This window comes from Toxorhynchites rutilus, chromosome 2 (genome assembly GCF_029784135.1).
Source record: "Toxorhynchites rutilus septentrionalis strain SRP chromosome 2, ASM2978413v1, whole genome shotgun sequence".
Taxonomy (NCBI): domain Eukaryota; kingdom Metazoa; phylum Arthropoda; class Insecta; order Diptera; family Culicidae; genus Toxorhynchites; species Toxorhynchites rutilus.
In genome coordinates this window covers 29,143,309-29,169,126 of record NC_073745.1, presented here as the reverse complement: position 1 = coordinate 29,169,126, position 25,818 = coordinate 29,143,309, and the positions used below count along the sequence as shown (strand labels likewise).

The following is a 25,818-nucleotide window of genomic DNA, read 5'->3' as shown; positions in this document are numbered from 1 at the left end:
GCTTGTGACATATTTTACAGTAAATTACATTCAATGGCACGTCGCATTACCACCACTCAGTATTGGATTGGAGGTAATTTTAACCTGTAATTGAACATTTGCGATGACAGTGGTACAGTGTCGACTTTCAATGTGGGGTCATAATTTGGATCTCTATGTTTACAAAAATGTCCAACTAAATATGTCGCATTACTGGTCCGTCCAATTAGCTAAATGTCGAGATATGTGTAAATTACTGTACTTTCAATCTAGAAGCAATTTAAGAATTGGTGAAAATCAATAAGCTCAGAACAACTGCCAAATTCACATACTCATCATATCCTGGCAAACAAATTATGAAAAAATCAATTTGTGTTTTATTATTATTTTGGATATTGTTTTAGAAAGCATTGAACTGTATTTCCTAAACTCTTTTTTGGAAGGTTTAATGGCCCTGAAAAGCGCCTTGTTTTAAGGAATGGTTCCAATTTAGAAAACTTAGTACTCGTGGTTTTTAAAAAAACCATTTCAAACGCCCTCGATGCCGCCTTGTTCTGGATTTGCCACCAAAGCAGTGTGTATAAAGAACAAACTTTTTTCTTCTGCTACCTGATGCCGTTTTGTGATTGCGTTTGCCACTCGCCACTCGCTGCAACTGCCTGTTGTCTTGATGTCCACCGAACCGAATGTGTTCTGTTCCGAATGCGGGTTTTCTTATCGTCGCGAGCAGCTTTACCAGCTAACTCGATCACTTCGGCGGCCGAAACTATATAACGCCGGCTAGGTGGACTGGTGCACTAGTACTAACGCGCTCGGCCTAGCTACCCTTGCGGGGAACTCCAGATAAACACGGTTCGAGCGGGATTTGGCCTTTCCCTTCACTTTTCCTCCTTTACCATGTCCAGACATGGCTGCTTGGGTTGGTTTGTTGATGTGTTGTGATGCGAACCGATGTGGTGTACGGTTTGAATGAGAATGATCGTTACGGCAGCGGAGCGGGGATTTTTAAGCTGACTGGTTGGCTCGAGAATTACGCATGTGTGAGACTGCGACCAATGTTTCGTTCATTTTTTTCTTTTTCCTTTCCAATCGTGCTTCATTCTATTTCGCTGCTGCTCTGGTTGCCCGTTTTGGTCGGTTCGATTTGAGGAGCACAAAATGGACCAATCAAAAATGGGCACATAGTGCATTTTGACAATGCTTGATATTTCACAATTATTCAATTATTTATCTCAAAAAAATTGAAATGTTATTCGTTATGATAGATGCGTAGATATATTTCCTATCAATTGATACAAAAACATTTGCGATCTATTGAGAAATGCTCGAGTTATAAGCGTTCCAAATCTTGCATTTTTTCCTACTTGTTCAGTGCCTAGATTTCCATTTCACCCCCTATATCTTCCGGTTAGACGTAGTCCTACGTCAATATTCGCAGTGGTAAACAAGTGGACTGTATAATGTAATTGCGTAGTTTTACGTCGAAAATATGCGGTCGTGTCCTAGATACAACCCCTTAAAATTTTAATTTTTGACTTAGGATTACGTCTTTGATTTATATATAGGGGGGTCACTCTACGAAAAATGTAACGTTTATTGAGAGTTTTCAAATGCATATTACGCAGAATCGTTCTTATGATATATGTTATAATATATACCATTAGACGGCAAATTTATCAAGAATTTATTTCGCCTGAGACATCAACAGTGGAAATAATAAAACAAGTGAACAATTTAACAATTAAAAGAGGTGTGTTTTGCGAGCGGATGCGAAGGTAAATCATGTATTATGCAATCTTTCTTCCAACTTGGTTCCCATGAATGTTGCATGTATCACAAAATTGCGCGCAATAATTCATTCTATCTAACAAATTAGCAAGATGTTGAAGTAATCAGATGCAAGATTTCATGCATCACTCAAGCTTCATGCAAGATTTCATCAAAGCAACGAGGAAGGTGTCACCCATACAGTGATCGATCATTAATCAGGGAAGGCAGCGATTATCATGCGAAGACATGTTGAGATCGGCATTACATCGCATCACAAAAATGAAACGAAATGAAGTATTAATATTCTTCATGACTCATATTCTTCTTCTTCTTCTTCTTCTTCTTCAATGGCACTAACGTTCCTAGAGGAACTTCGCCGTCTCAACGTAGTATTACTTGCGTCATTTTTATTAGTACTTAGTTGAGATTTCTATGCCAAATAACACGCCTTGAATGCATTCTGAGTGGCAAGCTCTAGAATACGCGTGATCACAGTGCAAGTCGGAGGAAATTTCTTTGACGAAAAATTCCCCCGACCAGAACGGGAATCGAACCCGAACACCCGGCATGTTAGTTATGACGCTAACCACTCGGCCACGGGAGCACAACTCATATTCATAATTCTCAATTACTCAATTCCTTCTATGACATATTAAGCAGTAGAGCCAATACGACTTCGCCAATACGTTCTCGATGCCTAATAATAAGAATAAGGGTGGGTTTAGACTAGTGATATATTCATGTGAAGAAATATGATGAGATTTAAAGAAATCGCACCGTTTACACTAGCGTGAACTTCTATAATGAATATATTCATATTTTCGGTGAATTTATTCACCTGAAGTAAAACTGCATCCAGCTTTAGTGATTTCTCACCAGTGAGAAATTCACAAGCGTTTACATATGCTGAATAAGTGTATAAGTGTATATGCCGAATAAGTGTATCATATTTATTCTCACCCGTTTACACCTATTTTCACGTGAATAAATCCATCTATAACTAAGAAATCACAATACCATAGTTATCCATTCAAAATAAAGCAACTTCATGATTTCATGTGTATTTTACCTCAAAATATCACGAAATCGCGAGTATTTTCAACTTGTTTTTTCATTTCTTCCCCAAATTTCATATTAAATGTAATAAATGACGATATAATTTGTTTTGTTTACCGATTCACATATATTTCATCTACCATTCCACCCTGCCATGTGTCCTACTGATATTCATCATAATTTCCAGTTAGACAGTCAAACTTCCTGCAGGAAGCTTTCTGTCTTTCTTTGTTCCTTACAAACCGTTTGAAGTTAATGAGTACATACAACAAACAGCCCTTTTCAGGGCTACTATTTAGAGTTTCAAAAGAGTTAAACTAACAGATTTCTGAACAATGAAAAGAATTAGATTTGATTTAACAAAGTGTTCTGAACAATCACGATCCTACGTCAAATTTCCGTCCGTGCCCCTGGCTCAAACCCTTCTACTTTTTTTATATTTGTATTTTTCAGTATTTGGTCTGTCATAATCTTTGTGATGATAAACGATATTTTTTTTTTAATTTTGTTGTTCTTTATGTATTAGTTTATGGATGGAGATACTCATTGTCTATTCAAAACTAGGCTGGCGGCTAGACTCATGCTTTGGTGGACCAGTTGGCTGCAAGGGCTTTGTCGGAACCGTGTCGGCTTTGTGGCGAACAAGACTGAATATTGGCTTGTCCTTTTATAATGCAATAAAATAACATTTTTGAATTTATATCTTAATGTAAAATCAGTTCGTTTTTGCTTTATTAAACTGATTTCAAAGCCGAGGAAAATACATTATCTTCTAAAGAACTTGTCTTGCTCAAGCCTCCGTAGCGGAAGGTGGCTGGACCATCATCATCATCACCAGAAGTCGGGACTGAACATCCCTTCGGGTCGATCGATGCGTCCTTCGGAAGCTATTTTCCCAACCAACCCTTCCAGACGCGCCTTCGGTCCTCCTTCGTCCACTTTTTTCAGCGCCGGCAAATACTGCTCCTGCATTAGCCGCAGAAGTTTCACAAATTGCTTCCCATAGGTGGCCCACAGCATTCCTCCAGTCGTTTGCAGCATCTCGGTTATAAGCGTAGCGCATATATCGGGCAGCGGACCAAGGTTCAGGATGTTGCATAACCACTTCCACCCATATTCGAGACCATGCGGATGGGGAGCACTTTCGCCTCGCCTCGGATTGGACACAATCACGGCGGCATACAGTCTCGCCAAGCCGGTCATCCTCTTCAGGTACTGGTCCTGCTTTTCCAGCACCCCTTCACTGGAGAATCTGTAACCGATGCCCTTCAAGTAGTCGTCTTGTGTTTGACCCTCAAGTTGGGGCAGGAAGTACGGCACCAAATAAGGGCATTCTTTATGCAGGTAAGCGAGAAAGAACTTCCCAAAGTCGGGATACTTTTGCCAGAGGCCAACGACGATGGCGGCAATCGGGAAGGCGGCGGGTGCGTTGCTCGAAATCATTGTATCTGCTTGACTCTGGAAATAGGGATGAGGATTTAATCCGACATTTGACAGATTTCGCGGTCGGAACTCGTCTATGGGGTTGGCATGACCCTCTTAGAACTTAATGAAACTTTCTGTGCGTGAAAACCTTACCTAATTAAGCAACTTGGCATACTTAGTTTTCCGAAAATTTATCTAGACTAACATATGGAAAGGGCCAAATATTTTTGACGATTTTTTTATATTTTTTTTTACTCGAAAATGGTAAGTCCTACAAAAAAGTGATCTTTGAAAGAGTTTTAGAAAAATAATTTAATTTTCAGAGAAGAATACGAAAAATATATTTTTGGAATCCTACACTAAAAACAAACGAATTCAAAAACTAAAAGTCGATTTTCTCAAAATGGTCATCTCAGATTTTCATGAAATGGTAGATAAATAGTAGATAAATATGTGCCCTAAACCTCTTCCATGCAACGCAAGAATTTGATTGTACAGCTATAGAAAAAATCAATAACAGGAAGAAAGGGATTTATAGTGACCCTTGGATGCTAAATTGCAGTTTTCACCTTGTTCTTGTAGTCAAATACAATATGTTTCAATTCAAAGAGCAACGACAGATCTCAAACAATAGCAATCTGCCAAAAATCTCTTGATCCGTCGGTCAGGTATCGAATAGTTGTTGTAGATTTAGGTATCTACTAGCTGACCCGGCAAACTTCGTCCCGCCCAAAATTTGTTTTGACGTAGAACTACGTCTTTCATTAAGGGTTCCAAATCAGAAAACAGGTCACGTTTTTATGAAATAAAGTTAACGTTAATAACTATTTTTGCCGCGAACGGATTTAGGCGATTTGTATACTAAACGAGTCGGAAATTCTCTAAGATTTGTTTAATATGCTATACATTACAATCTCCTGGTTTGTAAATGGTTAAAATACATGAAAACTTTAAACGTTTCCATTTTCTCATACATTTGTTGTGTGCTTTCCCGAACAGAGCTGTCAATAACGAGCAACTTAACGACGAGCAACGAAGAGGAAATCGTATGATTCAAAGTCTCCGTGAACAAAGGAAAATAAGAAGAATGAAGAGGAATACTTGCCTAGAGTATAAAGAGTGGATCTCGCTGAGGCAAACTTTCATTCGGCATCGGACTGTTGAGCAATTAAGTTCACGAAGCTTTCGCTTCGATCCAAGATTGGACCCCACCAGTGGTAATCCAACTTGGATGTCGTCGTGTGGTTTTTCCAGTTCGTTTTCGCGTTATTCGTATCGTGTGTTTTCTTTCCGCGTTATAAATTGGACGCTTCGCGTAGTGTGTGATGAGCAAGAAGAAGAGGAAGAAGGCTGGCTCGAGCCGTGCAAAAAACGAAGCGTCATCCAATGATGCACGCGATGTTGGTGCAGTGAAAAGCGCTCGCACTGAACCGAGCCTTCGCGAGTGTGACACCGCATCGAACATCAGCGAAGTAGGCGACTTCGGCGCGTCGGTCGAAAATGTAAACGCTATTACCCAGGCAGTAATCAGATTCAAGCTCTCCCCGCTGTTGGTGAAGGCGGCCGCTACAGGGTGTTACAGCAGAGTACAAGCTGTGTGGCATAGTTCAGTCTTTTTCCAAGCAGTTATCATTGTTTGTTTTTCGTCGTCATAAGGGCTTCGTTGGTGCCTTTGACATTGCATGAATGCTTTAAACTGACGTTATGGCGAAGCAGGCATTAAGGTTGTGCGCCAAAAAATCCATTGGGGAATACCAAGCATCTTGAATGTCGTACTGGAATGTTATAAGTTATTTGGGTTCGCGTGCCAGTCGCAAAACTGCCTTCAACTAGGATTGCATTTGCGCTAATCTTAATCATAATGAAGCAATGCTACTGTTTCCGAGGTTGTTGATATTAACAAATAGAGTTTATTTCGCTTGTTTAGTCATCAAGAAAGTAAATGTCATTCTGGAATTTTGTAAGTGATTAGGTTTCGCTTGCCAGTAGCAAAACTACCTCCACTAAGGTGACAGCTGCGCTTATCTCGAGCAAGAGAAAGTAACTTTTTTCGAGGCCAGTAATATTATCAGAAGCGTTTCTTTTGAGAATATCGCAAAATGATTTGAAGTGTTTATATTCCTAGTAGTTTCAAGCCACCAATGTATGGCTATGTATACATGCTATGGCGAATGCTTCTTTGACGCTTGGTTTTCGTTGTACGAACGATGCCTTAAGGTGCAATCCCACTGAGGCAATACCAAATATTAGTAGCATGATATTTGATACATGAAGTGTTGTCATTGTTGTTGTTTCCTCGCGGTGCCAAAGATATATTGATGTAGTTAGGAGTCGTGCACAAATTACGTAATGCTAAAAATCCGGATTTTGGACCCCCCCCCCCCACGTAACGCAATTTCCTATCTCTAATACACAGAAAGTAACGCAACCCCGACCCACCTCCCCCCCCCCCGCTTATCGCGTAACATTATTTGTGCACGACGCCTTATGAGATGTGCAATAATGGTGTTGGTGCAACATGTATTTAATCGACCGTAGCTGAGTCTATGTCAATTGAGAAAAAGGCCACCGGAATAGCGTTCGAGGTAAATTTTCAATGGATTGACATGAAATAAATTGCGACATACGATCAGCTAGTGTATTGTTCTGCAAAGGCAAAAATAAATCATCAACTAATTCTACAATGGAAAAAAACATTTCAAAGAGTATTCTACTAAGCAGTTGTTAATTTCACAGCATTATAGAATAATATCCGAAGGTATAAACAAGCGACTTTCATAAAATAACAGCGAAGTTCTACGTCAACAAAGCGGTCGTATCTTGGACACAACCTCCTATAATATTTTGTTATCAATACCTTCAAATATTCACGTTTTCTTACTATGAGCAAGTTCATGGGTTCAATCGCAGAACTTCATTGATTCATTGATTGATCTTCTAATCGACTGAATTTTGGTTGAATTGGTTGAATTTTGTATGACAGCTCTCCCTTAGAGAGAGGGGTGGAGTGTCTAACTACCGTAAAAACATTTATTGCACCCTAAAACATTCACATGCAAAATTTGGTTCCATTTGCTTGATTAATTCTTAAGTAATGCAGAAATTTGAGTTTCATTTATATGGCATCCCTCCCTAAGAGAGAGGGAGGAGTATCCAACCACCGTAAAAACATTTATTGCACCATAAAACCCCCATATGCCTAATTTGGTTTCATTTGCTTGATTAATTCTCGAGTAATGCAGAAATTTGAGTTTCATTTGTATGGCAGCCTCCCCCTTAGAGAGGGAGGGGGGTCTCAAACTATCACGAAAACCTTCCCCGGCCCCAAAAACCCCTACATGCCAATTTTCATGTTGATCGGTTCACTAGTTTCCGAGTCCATAAGAATCAGACAGACAGACAGACAGACAGAAATCCATTTATATATATTTTTATATTATCCATTTTTTTATATAATCCATTTATGTAGATGTTGATTAAGAGTCACTGTAGCTATGATAATAAGAAATGGATTGTAGAGTTACCTAACGGATGAAGGCGAAAGAGAGTATATTTGCGTTATTTTTAGATCTTAAACGCGCTTTCGAAACAATTTCAAGGCCCTTATTGTTACAAACATTGGAGCGCATTGGAATTGTAGGAATGTCGCACAAATGGTTTGAGAGCTTTTATGATATTGTGCCATCTATTTGTTTGCGGACGATACTGTTTTGTTCATCGCAGCTAAAGATATTAAAGAAACCGCTGAGCACATAAATGGAGATTTGTATTCTCTGGCTAAATGGCTTAAATTTAAACAATTAATGTTGAATGTTGGTTATAAAAAATTCACGCTCATTTCTTCAGCTAACGTCAATATTTTGAAATAGATGGTGAGACACTAGAACGCGTGAAAGGAGTTACTTTCAAATCTCACATTAATAATGTCATCAAGAAGATTGCCAAAAAGTACGGCGTTTTGTGCCGTTTAAAGAAAGAGTAACACAGTAAAATTAAATTGTATAAATCATTGATTTCACCGCACATAGATATTTCCTCGTCGATCCTGTTTCTTGCAAACAATACACAAATAACGAGATTTGCAAACAATACACAAATAACGATTGTTTGCAAAATAAGGTAATGAGTTTGATTTTAAGATGTAGTAGATACATTTCCTCTAGTTTGATGTTGGACGCTCTACAGTGGCCATCTGTGAAGCGAAGGATTTATCACTTGACAATGGTGTTCATCGATATTTGTGTGATCGAATTGAAAGAGGAAGTGATGTTCATAGATACAATACAAGAATCGCGAATGATACAAGAACACCTAACATTATGTTTAGTAGGTCGCAGAACTCGTTATATAAAGGTGTAATTTTTTTCAATTCGATGCCCAGAGAAATTAAACGTGCAGCAACAATGGCAGAATTTAAGGAAATATGTATTTCATACGTGAAACCTGTTTTGTAAACAGGTTTTTATTAAATGTTTGCTAAATAATTAATTTATGCTTACAATTGATTGAAATTTGCAAAAAAATTTTACAGGTTAAACTACCATGTTCGTACTGATGATGATAAAGTTTTTTTTGTTGTTAATGTAAATTGTAAAAAGACGGGTGGGTAATGTCGGGGACATAACCGGAGTGACGTAGGACTATACAAATGGGACAGCTTTTGTTAAATATATATTTTAAATATATTGTTTTATTTTCTTCTTCTACGTGAATACCTACCTATCTACCTGAATAATGGATTAGTTTACTGTTTACTCTTTATGAATATGTTGATGGTTCTGAAAAGAACCTTTGGTGTTGTGTTTTTGTTATCACTCGATATTCCCATCTTGTTCGGTTAAACCTTCCTGTTTAGCTATTGCGTTTGCCACTCGCCACAGCTTTCACAGTTGGAAAATTTCTTCCCATCCAGCTTGTGACATGTTGTTCAGTAAATTACATTTAATGCGACGTGCCGGAGAAACACTTTGCCACTCACTGAAACTAATTGTTGCCTTGATGAGCGCCGAACCGAAGCTGCTCTGTTCTTGATGCGGGTTTTCTGATTGTCGTGAGCAGCTTTGCAAGCCAACTCGAGCACTCCGACGGCCGAAACTCTATAATCGCTGTTAGGTATACTGGTGCTCCGGCACCAATCCGTTCGGCCTAGTTACCCTTGCGGAGCAATCAGTGAATGCGATCAACAGGGAACTGGAGACCTGCACGGTTCGAGTGAGACTTTGCCTTTCCCTTAACTTGTCCTCTTTTGTTACGTCCACGATGCCGATGCCGTACAACCACACGTGTTTACGGTTTGAAAGAAAATAAGATATTTTTTTGGGGTCCGCGTGTTTTATACTCTAGCGGTACACACTCACAGGATAGAGACAAATCGGCAGACTCAGCCAGAGGGGCGAGTCCAACGAGACGAACGAATGAGCGTTAAAAGGGAGCGATGGCAAAAAAATACATTCATTACGATTTGTTCGCTCGTTGGATTTACATGAAGGCTAAAAAGGGTCCTTTTCAGGATCACAAAATTATCTTCAATCTAAAGAGTTTATTGTTTTGTTATCACTCGATATTCCCATCTTGTTCGGCTAAACCTTCCTGTTTAGCGATTTGTTGCCACTCGCCACAGCTTTCACAGTTGGAAAAATGTCCAACTAAAAGAGTCGCATTACATGTCCGTCCAATTAGCTAAATGTCGAACTAATTGTAAATTACTGTACTTTCAATCTGGAAACAATTTAAGAATTGGTGAAAATTGAATAATCAGGAAAGTCCCCAACTATCAATAAGCTCAGAACAACTGCCAAATTCACATACTCATCAGATCCTGGCAAACAAATTATGAAAAAATCAATTTGTGTTTTATTATTATTTTGGATAATGTTTTAGAAAGCATTTAACTGTATTTTCTAAACTCTTTTTTGGAAGGTTTAATGGCCCTGAAAAGCGCCTTGTTTTATGGAATGGTTCCAATTTAGAAAACTTAGTACTCGTGGTTTTGAAAAAAACCATTTCGAACGCCCTCGATTGTGTAAAGAACAAACTTTTTTCTTCTGCTACCTGCTGCCGTTTTGCGATTGCGTTTGCCACTCGCCACTCGCTGCAACTGCCTGTTGTCTTGATGTCCACCGAACCGAATATGTTCTGTTCCGAATGCGGGTTTTATTATCGTCGCGAGCAGCTTTGCCAGCTAACTCGATAACATCGGCGGCCGAAACTATATCTGAATATAGTATATAGGCGAACCGATGTGGTATACGGTTTGAATGAGAATGATAGTTACGGAAGGAAGGAAGGTATTGTATTATAGAGACTTTAAACTTTTGCAGTTCATTCGTCTCTAGCCTTGAGAAAGGCCCTTTGAAAACTCTACTCTACTCTACTTCAGCGCTACCAACTCCGCCCTCTTGCCTTGAGAAAGGCACTCGATCCCTCGCCGTCCAGCTCGTCCAGCAACTATGTTGTCCAGTCGGTGTCCACACAAAGAATGATCGTTACGGAAGGAAGGAAGGAAGGTCTTGTATTAACTTTAAACTTTTGCAGTTCATTCGTCTCTCGCCTTGAGAAAGGCCCTTTGAAAACTCTACTCTACTCTATTACTCTACTCCAGCGCTACCACCTCCGCCCTCTTGCCTTGAGAAAGGCACTCGATCCCTCGCCGTCCAGTCGGTGTCCACACAAAGAATGATCGTTACGGCAGCGGAGCGGGGATTTTTAAGCTGACTGGCTGGCTCGAGAATTACGCATGTGTGAGACTGCGACCAATGTTTCGTTCATTTTTTTCTTTTTCCTTCCGAATCGTGCTTCATTCTATTTCGCTGCTGCTCTGGTTGCCCGTTTTGGTCGGTACGATTTGAGGAGCACAAAATGGACCAATCAAAAATGGGCACATAGTGCATTTTGACAATGCTTGATATTTCACAATTATTCAATTATTTATCTCAAGAAAAATGAAATGTTATTCGTTATGATAGATGCGTAGATATATTTCCTATCAATTGATGCAAAAACCTTTGCGATCTATTGAGAAATGCTCGAGTTATAAGCGTTCCAAATCTTGCATTTTTTCCTACTTGTTCAGTGCCTAGATTTCCATTTCACCCCCTATATCTTCCGGTTAGACGTAGTCCTACGTCAAAAATGAGTGGGTTATATCTATGATATAACCGCAAGGTTCACGTGGAACTACCTTAGCTTAGCAATCATTCGTTTGTATTGATTAAATTCTTGATTGAATGAAACAGTTTCCAAATTCAATTGAGTTCAATATATTTGCTCTGTGAGTGAAAAAAATGAACAAATGCCGTGTAAAGTCAATTCATTTATTGTGATTGATTGTTCTTCGTTACAAGTAAATTTAATGACGGACCTTTTACGTTTGGTATGATGACTAGAACAAAATATATGTACGGAAGAATTATCAAACGTTTGATGAACCAGCCTAAGGCTGAAAATCTTTCCAATAAAGACAACAAAAAAATTATCAAACGATTATTTTATTTAACATTTCCCTCTGAAGTTTACATCCCAAAAGTGTACATACTTCTCGAATCTCGAATTTGCTTGAAACTGGGAAGTTCATTCGCTTCTAGTGGCTGCACGATTTTCCCAGGTTCCTAAGTTTAGAAGATCATGTTAGGACAGACATATTCCACTCTGCACAAAGGCAAGCGAGGACAAAAGTACTCGCAGTTTGCATTTATTTGCAGAGCCGATTTCCCCAGAAACCTCGGTTTTGAAGTCTGTGTTAGGGAAACACATTTCAATCGGAACAAAAATACCCCCGATTTGTATGAATTCGCAATGCCGATTTCCCCACGCTTCATGGATTTGAAGTCTGTGTTAGGGAAACACATTCCAGTCGGAACAAAAATACCCCCGACTTGCATGAATTTGAAATACCGATTTCTCCAGGCACCTTGGTTTAGAAATCTCTATTAGGGAACACATTTCGGTGGGAACAAAAGCTCCCCCTACTTTCGTGTGTTCTTTTTCTTCTTTTTGGCTTTAAGAGGGTTTAAACTTTTCAGTTCACTCGCCTCTAGGCTCTTTCGTGTGTTTGCAATGCCGATTTCGCTGCTTGGTTTTAAAGTCTGTGGTAGGGAACATTTTTCGATGAGAACAAAAGTCCCCCTACTTTCATGTATTTGCAATGCCGATTTCCCCAAGGCTGCTTGGTTTTGATGGCTGTGTTAGGGAAACCGTAAATCGGGCCAATCAAAACGATGCAGTTAGGGCTTTTAGATAACGCCTAATATTTTACAGTTATTCAATTGTTTATCTAATGAAAAACAACATTTTGTTAGTTGCGATAGATGCGTAGAAATATTCCCTATCAAGTGATGCAAACATCTCTCCTATCCAGTACGAAATGTTCGAGCTATAAGCATTCGAAATCTTTCATTTTTTCCTGCATGTTCTGTGTTTAGGTTTTCATTTTACCCTCCATATATTCCGGTTAGACGTAGTCCCACGTCAAAAAATAATAACGAGCGTTGTCTACAATTTTTTTTTTTTTTATCTGTATTATAGTGATTTTCAACTCATTTGGCTGGTTCGTCACTTTTTACTTCCATTTTTGGAAGAATGTCGGGAGTGAGAATTGAACTCGTGACCTTTAGCGTGAGAGGCATGGATGTTACCACTACGCCAGATCGCCTCCATCGTTGTCTACAATAGTTTGAGCCTAGCGCGCGTTTGGTGAGCCTGAACTATGATAATAGTGAACACTGACAAAACACTGATACACAATGAAATTTTTATGTAGGGTCTGAAGTGGAAACTGGAATGGCTATCCATTCCATTCAGCTATCCATTCAGAATTGTCGTAAACTATCTCTTTATCAGATGGTTATATCGAGTATTTCTGAATAGTGGCAGATCTCTGATATTTTCTAAGTTGACACTTTCAGATATTGGGTTCAATTCCCAATCAGTCAAGGATCTTCCCGGGTTGGAAATTTTCTTGACATGCCTTGAAAAAATTAATTAAAAAAAATTAATTAAAATTAATAATTCATGCCTACAACAGAGTCAGTTCGTTTTTGTTTTTGTTTCATATGCTGGTCTCTTAATTGTAATGTAAACATAAATATTATCCCTAAGATAAATCGACCTTTTCAAACCTTTGTAGGGGTATGAGATTGGTCATCATCATCATCATTAAATAAAATGGCTCTGCAGTTATTTGAAAATTACCGGTCGTGGGCGGCAGCAAATGTAAAGTGACGGAAAATAAATAACATTATTTTGTTTCTGCGTAATCATCAGAATTCAACAAAGAAATGTGTGACACTGTTTAGCAACATGAGTCAAGCCGTGATCTCCATAATAATAATAATAATAATAATAATAATAATAGCATAATAATAATGAAGGTCCCACCTCATTCCCCTGCATAGGTTTGAGTTGGTCGATTATCTAGTTGATAATTAATTAATACATAACCAGTTTTACAAACAGAAACGAACTGATTTAATTTGCAGATATGAAATGACCTCTTTGTGCTATCGGTATTTTACTTAGCTTCGGCTATTCAAAAGTTTATTCGGACATGTTTGTACGAAGTCACAGCAAATATTTCAGTTCAGTCAAATCTCAAGAGGAAACGCTTCATGTCCCGTCAAGCTATCCCATAGCATCTTCTGAGTTCACTGTAAACTGACTTAAAAACGGTCAGACTATTAACTCTTCAGATTAATCGAACATTTGACCCGTTTGATGAATTCCAGGTTGTAGCCAATTCCTTCATTCTGACGGTTGTCTGCTTGATCCTTCAGAAATCGCTATTGAGCCTGCTTTACTCGACAACACTAGCTCCCTCGATCCTAAACGAACCCCAATCATAGCTGTGCTCCTTTTCAACGAAACTAACATATCCAATCCACAATAAGAACAAACTCTACTATGTTCCAATCGCTATCACAATTCAGATTTCTCATGGCTGCATTATCGTGCGCCTGCTCAAACTTATGTAAACTACACTCTATTCTTTTTTTCCCTCTTTTCATTTCTATAAACATACAAAAAAATCCTTCATTATCATTGAGACGAAGAAAGCAGTTCATTCTTTCATACACATACACAAACACAATTCGTTAAAAAACAACTTCGTTAATTACAATTTAACCAATTAAATTACATTTTTGATATGTGAAATACACTATTTTAATGTGCATCGAATTGAAATAAGTAACAACTTTAAAAAATAGGGAGTTCTGTGACACTCTACTTAGGAAGTTAGGTGTTCGTGCTTCGTCTGCATTTCTGGTATTATATCTATGAATATCACATCCTGTTTCAATTCGATCACACAAATATCGAGGCAGCAATCCATTTATAATTTAGAAAACGAACACCATGGTTAAATGTACAATCCTTTGCTTCACAGATAGCCATTGAAGCGTTTTTAGCATGAAAGCTGAGGAAGTGAATCTATTACAACGCAAAATTAGGCACATTACTTTATTTTGTAAACGTTGTAACCTCAACATTTGTGTTTCGTTAGCAAGAAAAAGAATGGATGAACAGAAGTCTATGTGTGGCGATATTATTGATTTATATTATTGAATTTTACTCGATATTGTCAACTCATTTGCATTTTGCAATTGTTTTGATGACATTATCTATATGAGACTTAAATATATGAGACAGTTTGTCATCTATAGTGACACCAAGATACTTTATCTGTCTAACGGGATCAAGTGTCTCACCATTTATCTCTACCAAACACTCGGTGTTATAATATTTGGAAGAAAATACCATGTACTTGGTTTTTCCAACATTTAATTTTAACTGCTTATAATTCAATCAAATACTAAGACAATGCAAATCTCCATTTTAGTGCAATGCTGCGGATTCCAATTTTCTAGCTGCTATGAGCAGAACTGTATCGTCAGCAAATAAATTTCTGTCGCAAAAACGTAAGACTCGTTTCATGTCATTTATGTACATTATGAATGAAATAGGCCCCAACACGCTTTCATGTGGAACACCGAACGTACTAGCTATTGGTTCAGAAACAGAATTAGCAAAAACAGTTCTCTGCATTCGATTACTCAAATTACTTCCAAACCATTTGAAAGCCGAACCCTCTAAACCAAAGCGCAGCAGAGTCAGTAACAACAAGGGCCTGGAAATAGTTTCAAATGCGCGTTATTCCCATATTTCCCCATACATTTGCTCTGTCCATTTGCGTGCTTTCCCGAACATAGCTGTCAATAACGAGCAACTTACGCAGCCGCTAGAATAGAAAAGGTCGGAGACGAATGATCGTTGGATTCTAAATCCGTAAATAAAGGAAAAGAAGAAGAATAGAAACAACGAAGGGGGATAACGAAAAGAGAATATTTGAGAAGTAAGTGAGCTGTCGCTAGCGTATAAGTATTGCATCTCCTCTGAGGAAAATTCTCAGAATCTTTCTGTGCCCGAAATAACAAAGGTCGCTTATTCTACTCGTTTTGTGTTTTATGTTTCCCCTCGAGCTATGAACGCTAGCGAAATATTGAAGTTTATCGCTGCAAATGTATGCATCTGTTAGACGCGTGTTTGATGCTTGTTGAATGGCGATGTACGGAAGATGCCTCTCGTTAAATACTCAGCGCAATGCGTGCATTGATATAAAGAAACAAATTGCGACATATGACCAATTAGTGTATTGTTCTCGCAAAGGCAAGAAAGAATCGTTGCTTCTCGAAATGGTTGTACAAAACCACGCAAACCATTGAACCTTTTCAGGGTCCCCGGAACTTTTTACTAAAGAGTTATTTATGAACTTTCGATGTGTTCGCAAATAATATCCGAAATGATAAACCAACAAATTAAAAAAAAAAAAAGATTGCGTAGTCCTACGTCCTAAGCGGTCGTGTCTCGGATACAACCCCTCGATTTTTTGACGTAGGACTACGTCTTTCATTTCTATACCGGGGTGTAAAATCAAAGTTTCGAAAACGAAAGCGTTACGCCGGAGACCGAGATTTTGAGTGTTAATAGCTCCTAAACAACTGAACGAAATGGTATGATAAACACTTCATTCGAAAGATAAAATGTCTACGCGTTCTATACTTGTTACTTTCTGATCCAAAAACTTGTTTCAATAGTCTTAAATTTGCTTTCAAAATAGGCTATTGAAATCACCAATCGGTATTTAAGCGAGCGCCGCTCGGAAATCCACTCAGTTCTAATTGAACAGCGATTGGAGCATGTTGTCGCTGTTGTGGTGAAGCTCTTCATTTATCATGAAAGCGCGGATGAACGGTGTCACCAAGAGCCTGTTTATGCACCTTAGGCCAGAAGGGAATCCATCAGGAGGAGAGTGATGCTACAAACGGTTCCCCGGGAAGATCTCGAAGCAGCCGCTACACACATACACACATACACGCACGGAATTCTTTCCGTTTGGATCGAGAAAGATCCGGAAAATAATCTGCCAGTTCCTCTAGGAATTTAAAAATACATTCATGTGAAAGAGTTTATTTGAATGTTTTCTATCCATGTAACACTGTGACCAAATATGTTTCAATCAAGTGCTATTAACAGATGTGGAAATATCTAATCGTTACTGAAAATAATCTGCCAGTTCCTCTAGGAATTTAAAATTACATTCATATGAAAGAGTTTATTTTAATGTTTTCTATCCATGTAACACTGTGACCAAATACATTAGGTTTTGTGATTTTTCAATCAATCGCAATCAACAGGATAGCTTCTGAAGATTATTCTTCCTCATCAGTAGGATATTTCCGTGGGTTTTTGTTGTGTGCTTTTTGCATTCCATCGTGTATAATCTACAGACATGAATGAGAAAGCGCTGAAGTGAACTTCACACAATTTTGTTTTGTTTCGCGGGTGCTCCCGTGGCCGAGTGGTTAGCGTCATAACTAACATGCCGGGTGTTCGGGTTCGATTCCCGTTCTGGTCTGGGGAATTTTTCGTCAAAGAAATTTCCTCCGACTTGCACTGTGATCACGCGTATTCTAGAGCTTGCCACTCAGAATGCATTCAAGGCGTGTTATTTGGCATAGAAATCTCAACTAAGTACTAATAAAAATGACGCAAGTAATACTACGTTGAGACGGCGAAGTTCCTCTAGGAACGTTAGTGCCATTGAAGAAGAAGGATATTTCCGTATCCAATATTGGATGCATAAAACCTCGTGCCTCCAACGTAACGCTCTCGTTTTCGAAGTTCTCCAAATATTCATTCATTCAGAATGAATTCAGATTCAACTTCATACAAATGATCTCTAAATCAACGATAGTCCTACGTCACCCTTGCGGTTATACCATAGACATAACCCACTTCCTGTTTTGTATTGGAACCACTAACGATTCCTTCCAAACTTTGGACACGTGCCCAGTTCTTAATAAATCATTTATCAGGTCTAGCAGGGAATATCCGATAACATCAAAAGCAATCTTGAACAACTTTTGCATTAATGTCATCAATACCAGCCGACTTTTCTAGTGCAAAACAAATTCTTTTAAGGTCCGCAAAAGTTATTGGTTATTCGTCATGTTCACTTACCAAATCGATAAGTAAAACACTGTCAACGAAATATGAATTAAACTTATTGGCTATTAGGTTTTCTAATGTTATAACTGAATTCTCGAAAGTTATGGATCGCGGGCAACTGTTTTTAGATTTCATCAAGCTTTTTAAAATTTTCCACAACTGTTTGCTATTATTTTTGTTCTGATCGATTTTCTCTGGATATGATCTGTTCTGGCTTTTTTCAACGATCTCGAAAAATTATTGCGAGCAACTGTATAATAACGCCAATCGATAGCACTATTAGTTCTACGAAGCATTTTGTAACATCTATCCCTCGTACGTTTCATTCGCACTAAGTCAGGACAATACCATAAGCTCGTGTTTTCAGTCTCGACCAACTTATGTTTGACAAATTTTTTAGTACATGTTCGCAGAGCATCTGTAAGAGAAGATGCCCTGGTTTCTAAATCACCCGATACCGGATAAGAATCCAAGCTTCTAGTTACAAGCGCACACAGAACCTCCATCGAATAATTCTTCCAGCACTTTGTCAAAACTCTATCATTTGTTTCACAGTTAGTATCATGGAATCCTTTGCTTGGACAATACCACTTCTGAAATATAACATTGAATGATAAGTAAATTATATCGAGTTGTACGGCTACTGTTATAAAGTAAAATCTCTATAGGTGCATCAGCATTAGCATCATTCTCATAAGTACAATGGTATCAGTTTTGGCACTACTCCATTTATACTCAACCAAAACTGATGCATTTTCTAACTACTGACAACACTACCCCACATATGCATTGTCGAACCCCAGACCATTTGATTGAGCTTGTGAATCTTCAATATTTTGGTTGGTTTTATCCTCATCTACACGTAGTTTCATCTTTGGAACACACACGCATTATTTGGAACACACGACAACTATTAGATACCTGACCGATCAAGAGATTTTTGGCAGATGGCTATTGTTTGAGAGCTGTCGTTGCTCTATGAATTGAAACATATTGGATTTGACTACAAAAACAAGCTGAAAACTGTACTTTAGCATCCAAGGGTCACCATACATCCATTTCTACCTGTTATTGATTTTTTCTATAGCTGTACAAAAAAAAAAAAAAATAGAAAATTTTCATGAAAAAATCTTGAAAAATTTTTGTTAGGAAAACTTTTTGACGTAGAACTACGTCTTTCAGGAGGGGTGCCAAATCAGAAAACAGGTCACGTTTTTATGAAATAATGTTAACGTTAATAACTATTTTCACTGTGAATGAATTCTCATGATTTGCGTACCAATCGAATCGGAAATTCTCTAAGATTTGTTTGATATGCTATTCATTACAATTCGCTAATCCCTAAACGGTTTAAATTCATGTAAACTGGAAGAACCTCCTTTTTGACGTAGGACTACGTCTTTCATTTCTATACCGGGGTGTAAAATCAAAGTTTCGAAAACGAAAGCGTTACGCTGGAGACCGAGATTTTGAGCGTTAATAGCTCCTAAACAACTGAACAAAATGGTATGATAAACACTTCATTCGAAAGATAAAATGTCTACGCGTTATATACTTGTTACTTTTTGATCCAAAAACTTGTTTCAATAGTCTTAAAATTGCTTTCAAAACAGGCTATTGAAATCACCAATCGGTATATAAGCGAGCGGCGCTCGGAAATCCACTCAGTTCTAATTGAACAGCGATTGGAGCATGTTGTCGCTGTTGCGGTGAAGCTCTTTATTTATCATGAAAGCGCGGATGAACGGTGTCACCAAGAGCCTGTTTGTGCACCCTAGGCCAGAACGGAATCTATCAGGAGGAGAGTGATGCCACAAACGGTTCCCTGGGAAGACATCGCTACACACACATACACGCGCGGCTATTAACAGGTGGTTATCGAGTTGGCATTAACCACTGGTGGGCTTCCAGTATCGAGGAAAATGTGGAAATATCTAATCGTTACTGAAAATAATCTGCCAGTTCCTCTGGGAATTTTCAAAATATATTCATGTGAAAGAGTTTAATTGAATGTTTTCTATCCATGTAACACTGTGACCAAATATGTTTCAATCAAGTGCTATTAACAGGTGGTTATCGAGTTGGCATTAACCACTGGTGGGCTCCAGTATCGAGGAAAATGTGGAAATATCTAATCGTTACTGGAAATAATCTGCCAGTTCCTTTGGGAATTTTCAAAATATATTCATGTGAAAGAGTTTAATTGAATGTTTTCTATCCATGTAACACTGTGACCAAATATATTTCAATCAAGTGCTATTAACAGGTGGTTATCGAGTTAGCATTAACCACTGGTGGGCTTCCAGTATCGAGGAAAATGTGGAAATATCTAATCGTTACTGAAAATAATCTGCCAGTTCCTCTGGGAATTTAAAATTACATTCATATGAAAGAGTTTATTTTAATGTTTTCTATCCATGTAACACTGTGACCAAATACATTAGGTTTTGTGATTTTTCAATCAATCGCAATCAACAGGATAGCTTCTGAAGATTATTCTTCCCCATCAGTAGGATATTTCCGTATGCAATATTGGATGCATAAAACCTTGTGCCTCCAACGTAACGCTCTCGTTTTCGAAGTTCTCCAAATATTCATTCATTCAGAATGAATTCAGATTCAACTTCATACAAATGATCTCTAAATCAACGATAGTCCTACGTCACCCTTGCGGTTATACCATAGATATAACCCACTTCCTGTTTTTCCCATACATTTGTTCTGCCGATTTGTGTGCTAACCCTACCCGTATTTCGAATGCTTTCAACTCGAACATTTCTCAACAGATCGTAAAGATGTTTGCATCAATTGATAGGAAATATTTCTACGTGTCTATCACAATTAGTAAAATATTATTTTTCATGAGATGAACAATTGAATAACTATAAAATGTCAAGCGTTATCTAAACGCCCTAACTGCCATGTTTTGATTGGCCCGATTTACGGTTTCCCCAACACATACTCCAAAATCGATGTACCTGCGGAAATCCGCTCTGCAAATAAAGGGCGTGTCACATCAAATTGCATCACGGAAAAAACGCTGTAGAAATTCGCCCAGTAGACCGATCCTTTTGAAAATTTTAGACAGTAAAATAAAAACTATTAAACAACTTTTGGCATTTTCTTTTTATTCATACTTCGAGCCCAAGCCCGTATGCTCGCACCTTCCTCTTTACCCCGTCCATAAGGTTCTGTACAACGTCAGGTTGTAGTTTTTTTTTGAACAGAAATCCATTTTCTCTTGAAGTCCGCCTCCGATTTGACAACTTTTGGGTTCTTCCGGAGGGCCTGCTTCATAATCACCCAATATTTCTCTATTGGGCGAAGCTCCGGCGCGTTGGGCGGGTTCATTTCCTTTGGCACGAAGGTGACCCCGTTGGCTTCGTACCACTCCAACACGTCCTTTGAATAGTGGCACGAAGCGAGATCCGGCCAGAAGATGGTCGGGCCCTCGTGCTGCTTCAATAGTGGTAGTAAGCGCTTCTGTAGGCACTCCTTAAGGTAAACCTGCCCGTTTACCGTGCCGGTCATCACGAAGGGGGCGCTCCGCTTTCCGCAAGAGCAGATCGCTTGCCACACCATGTACTTTTTTTTTTGGCAAACTTGGATAGTTTCTGCTTGCGAATCTCCTCCGGAACGCTGAATTTGTCCTCTGCGGAGAAGAACAACAGGCCCGGCAGCTGACGAAAGTCCGCTTTGACGTAGGTTTCGTCGTCCATTACCAGGCAATGCGGCTTCGTCAGCATTTCGGTGTACAGCTTCCGGGCTCGCGTCCTCCCCACCATGTTTTGGCTTTCGTCGCGGTTAGGAGCCTTCTGAACCTTGTATGTACGCAGGCCCTCCCGCTGCTTGGCCCGCTGGACGAATGAACTTGACAAATTCAGCTTATTGGCGACATCCCGGACCGAACTTCTCGGATCACGTCTAAACTGCTTAACTACGCGCTTGTGATCTTTTTCACTGACGGAGCATCCATTATTGCCGTTTTTCACCTTCCGGTCGATGGTTAGGTTCTCGAAGTATCGTTTTAGTACTCTGCTGACCGTGGATTGGACGATTCCCAGCATCTTACCGATGTCCCGATGTGACAACTCCGGATTCTCGAAATGAGTGCACAGGATTAACTCACGACGCTCTTTTTCGTTCGACGACATTTTTCCAAATTTACGAAAAATTGACAGTGAAGCACGGCCAACGTGATCTATACACTCTTATCTGATTATAAGCGAAAGCTGAAGTTATAATCCCTAAAAATTAAATTTCTACAGCGTTTTTTCCGTGATGCAATTTGATGTGACACACCCTTTATACATGCATGTCGGGGGTATTTTTGTTCCCACCAAGCAGTGTTTCCCTAACACGGACTTCAAAATACGTGCCTAGGGGAATCCGCTTTGTCAAAACATGCAAGTCGGGGGTATTTTTGTTCCCATCGAGCTGTGTTTCCCTAACACGGACAAAATTCATGTGCCTGGAGGAATCCGCTCCGTGCAGACCGGAATATGTTTTCCTAAAACGTGAGTTTAAACTGAGAAAATCGTCAATTCAGATATTAGAGGTAAATGAATTTTCGCGGTTCGAGAAGAACGTAAACATGAGATGTGCAATAATTTCAGATTGTAATGTAAAACACAATGATCATTTGACAATTGTTCCGTTGACATATTTTGGTAGTTTTAGGCATCATATCAAACGTAAAATGACGTCAAAATTTTTTGTAACGAAGAACATAATCTATTACAAAAATTTCGATGCATTCTAAAGTAATAATCGAAGTGGTAAACAAGTGGATTGCATAATATAATTGCGTAGTTCTACGTCGAAAATATGCGGTCGTGTCCTAGATACAACCCCTTACAATTTTTTTGCCTTAAATATGCACAAGTTGCGATGTATGGAAGAGTTGCAGGGCACATATTTATCTATAACTTTTCTACCATTTTATCAAAACCTGAGACGACCATTTCGAGAAATTCAATTTTTGGTTTTTGAAATCGATTTTTTTCAGTGTAGCATTTCAAAAAACATTTTTCAGTATTTTTTCTGAATTTTCAATTATTTTCCTCAAACTCTTCCATAGATCACTTTTTTGTAGGACTTACCATTTTCAAGTAATAAAAAACATGAAAAAAAGACCAAAAATATTTGGCCCTTTCCATATGTTAGTCTGGATTATTTTTTGAAAAAACTAAGTATGCCAAGTTGCCTTATTAGGTAAGGTCTTCACGCCCACAAAGTTTCATTGAGTTCTAAGAGGGTCATGCCAATCCCATAAACGAGTTGGCGCGAAATTCGTCCTACGTCATATTTTACTCACAACAAATTTCTTCGCCAACAGCATGGTGCAGTAAACTCTTCCCAGCGGATGTCCGTTGATGGAAACGGCTGTATCTCCTATTTTGATTGACTGCCCGCCAAGCAGCGCATCCAACTTATTGAACTTATCCACGAAATGCTCCCTACTCACGACGGAAATCGCATTTACCGGCGTGTTAATAACCTTCTGACAGTTGAAGCGATACGCCTTCATGGAAGCATCTTCCAGCAGGGCCTTCACTGCCGTTTGGTGCTGTTCGTAGAATGACTTGATCCCCATATAAAAGGCTAAACTTTCTTGGGATACGAAAGCGGCTAACGGATGCGGTTGACTCGATATTTGTTGGGTAGCCTTAGGAACTGCGGAGGTGTCAGTCGTATCCTGGGTAGCTGGAACCGCTGCTACCGCCACCGACTGCTGTTGCTGCCCCTGCTCTTGTTTCTGTGCCGCCTGAGTCTGTTGCTCTGCCTCCTTCTTCACCCTCTCGGCGATTTCCGCCTGTATGCGGCTCATCATTTCCGCCACTTCCGCGATTGTTTTCTCCATATACTTACATAACTCCCCCGCTTTGTCCACATCGGGCTGGGTGGCTTCCCGATTGATGTTCACGCCGTGAAGCAACTGCTCGAACGATCTTACCAGCGCTTGCACCACTTTCTTCTCTTTGGAGAAATTATTCGCGTAATCTTTATCCACAGCCGCAAGCATCTTGGTGACATCGTCCGTCATGCTGTGGAAATTCGTGTGATGACTGAAGATAGCCGTTAACATCGACAGCTTCCTCCGTTTTTCCTCTTCCTGTCGCTTCAACAGCTGCGACTTTTCCGCCGAGCGTTTGTTTTCGGATTCGATTTCCGCCAACCGTTGCCTCTCGAGCTCGTTTGCTACTCGCTCCTGCTCCCGCAAATCGTCCAACAGCTTCTGCTCTTTCTCACGAATCCTCCTAGCCACATCCAACTCTGCCTTTCTTAGCTTTTCCTCCAGCTGGGAATCCCTCAACCGATCCGCCTCACGCACCCTCGCGTGTCGCTCGGCCAGCTCCTTTTGCACATCCTGGATTCGCTTGCGTTCCACGTCCTGCTGGTACATCCTCACGCTGACCGCCCTGCACTCACTAATGCCCACCTGGCGCGAGTTGGGATAGCTGCCAACCGAATCCGCGCGGTTGCTGAACGTAATCTTCAAATCGGGAGCATACTTGATGTTTTCCTGATCTGATGGATCCGTATCGAGGCGGTTACTCTCCGACTGGTCGCCATTCTTCGCCGGGTTGCAACCGGCTCCGATGGTACGGCCCTCAATGAATGGGGTGATGTTCGCTGCATGTGTTAGCGCGGATATTTTGAGTGACTCCACATCCGAAAGCAGTTCCTCAATGTCGAACTGAAAGCATCTATGGAAGTTATTTGCTCACACTGTAGAGCATTCGATCTTACCGATAGATTGTCCATGACGAAGAGCTATATCTTTTTTACAATGCTGCTACCGAAATTACAACCGTTGGAATAATGCTGCTATACTGCTTTTGTGCCTTTCATGTTTACATTCTCTCCTACCCTGACTCATGATTGTTTTGTTGTTATTCAGAACTGTAACACTATGCTGCAGAATCCATCTTCTTTAGAATAACGCTCACAATCCATTTACACTGAATGAAAACACGAAATCGAATATGTATTAACCTAATGCTTCCTTTACAATGCAGGCTTTTAATCGCATGCGAAATACTCACTCGCGATATTTTTCAATGCAGCTCTTTACAATGCTTAGCGATATCGCGCGATAATCTGTCATAATCTGTCTGTCAAACCTGCATCCCTCTAATCATACTGTCATTATTTGTTATGGACAAGATCGTACTAAGAATTGAGTGTGTGTGATTATCAACATTGTAATAATTTCCTTATACCCCATCCTTTTCCTTAGAAAAATATATCACCCTTCTAATCTCGAGTCCACCGCGAGTAATTGGTTTCCCACATTACTAACCATAGATTTAAGAAAATTGTTCATATATATAGTTTTAAAAATATATTTAAGATTTCGGCTCCTTTAAACTTATGTAACTGAGCCTGTAAAAATAAACGAATTTATAAAAAAAAAAAGATCGTACTAGATTGGTGGAACAAAATCATTTCGCTAGAAATGTGAATGGAAGTATAAAACTCCAAATAATTAATAATTGAAAAACTAACGAATTCAATCAAATATTAACAAAAATGTGTAAAAATAATTATGATTATGCAGCAATACGCTTGCAATAAGTGATCGATTCTGCTCTCATTTTATGAAGCGTTTCATATGTACAGAGCAGAACATTTCTTTCGATATATCGTTCCACCCATCAAGAATATTTTGTTCCACCTGTCTGATGTATATAGTGTCTCCTATCAAAGCAACGCGATTTTCGCAGCCAAAGCTTGGAGAGCTTTATCTTTTTTCGCACTGTCATGGGTGATTTCGCGCTTTGCTCTGATTGTTTGACGAGTAAAAATCGCGATTGAAGGAAAAAAATCGCGCTCATTGTGGATGATTGAAAATCCGGCATAAGTGGTGCGGACTCAATCCACTTCATTTTCAAGCAAATTCATGCATTTTTTCAAGCGATTTCTTGCAATATATTCTCAGACCACCAGAGATGCCAGATTTACAGATATTTTTGTAAATTTACAGACAAATCTGTAAAATACTTTTTATTTTTGTTGCTGATTTTTTGGATATAACAATATTTCACAAGTTTATGAAAATGAGAGGCTCTATTCATCACA

The 25,818-nt window shown here is 39.2% G+C and overlaps 1 protein-coding gene across 1 annotated transcript; it reads right to left on the bottom strand.

Moving 5' to 3' along the window:
* Nucleotides 1-2,907: 2,907 nt before the first annotated feature.
* Nucleotides 2,908-24,626, bottom strand: LOC129769338 (mRNA export factor Gle1). The gene is made up of 3 exons (XM_055771546.1): nucleotides 24,487-24,626; nucleotides 23,051-24,433; nucleotides 2,908-4,263 (listed from the first exon to the last, which is right to left on the bottom strand). Exons 1-3 carry the CDS (start codon nucleotides 24,499-24,501, stop codon nucleotides 3,637-3,639), a joined length of 2,025 nt encoding a protein of 674 aa, XP_055627521.1. The 5' UTR covers nucleotides 24,502-24,626; the 3' UTR covers nucleotides 2,908-3,636.
* Nucleotides 24,627-25,818: the final 1,192 nt, after the last annotated feature.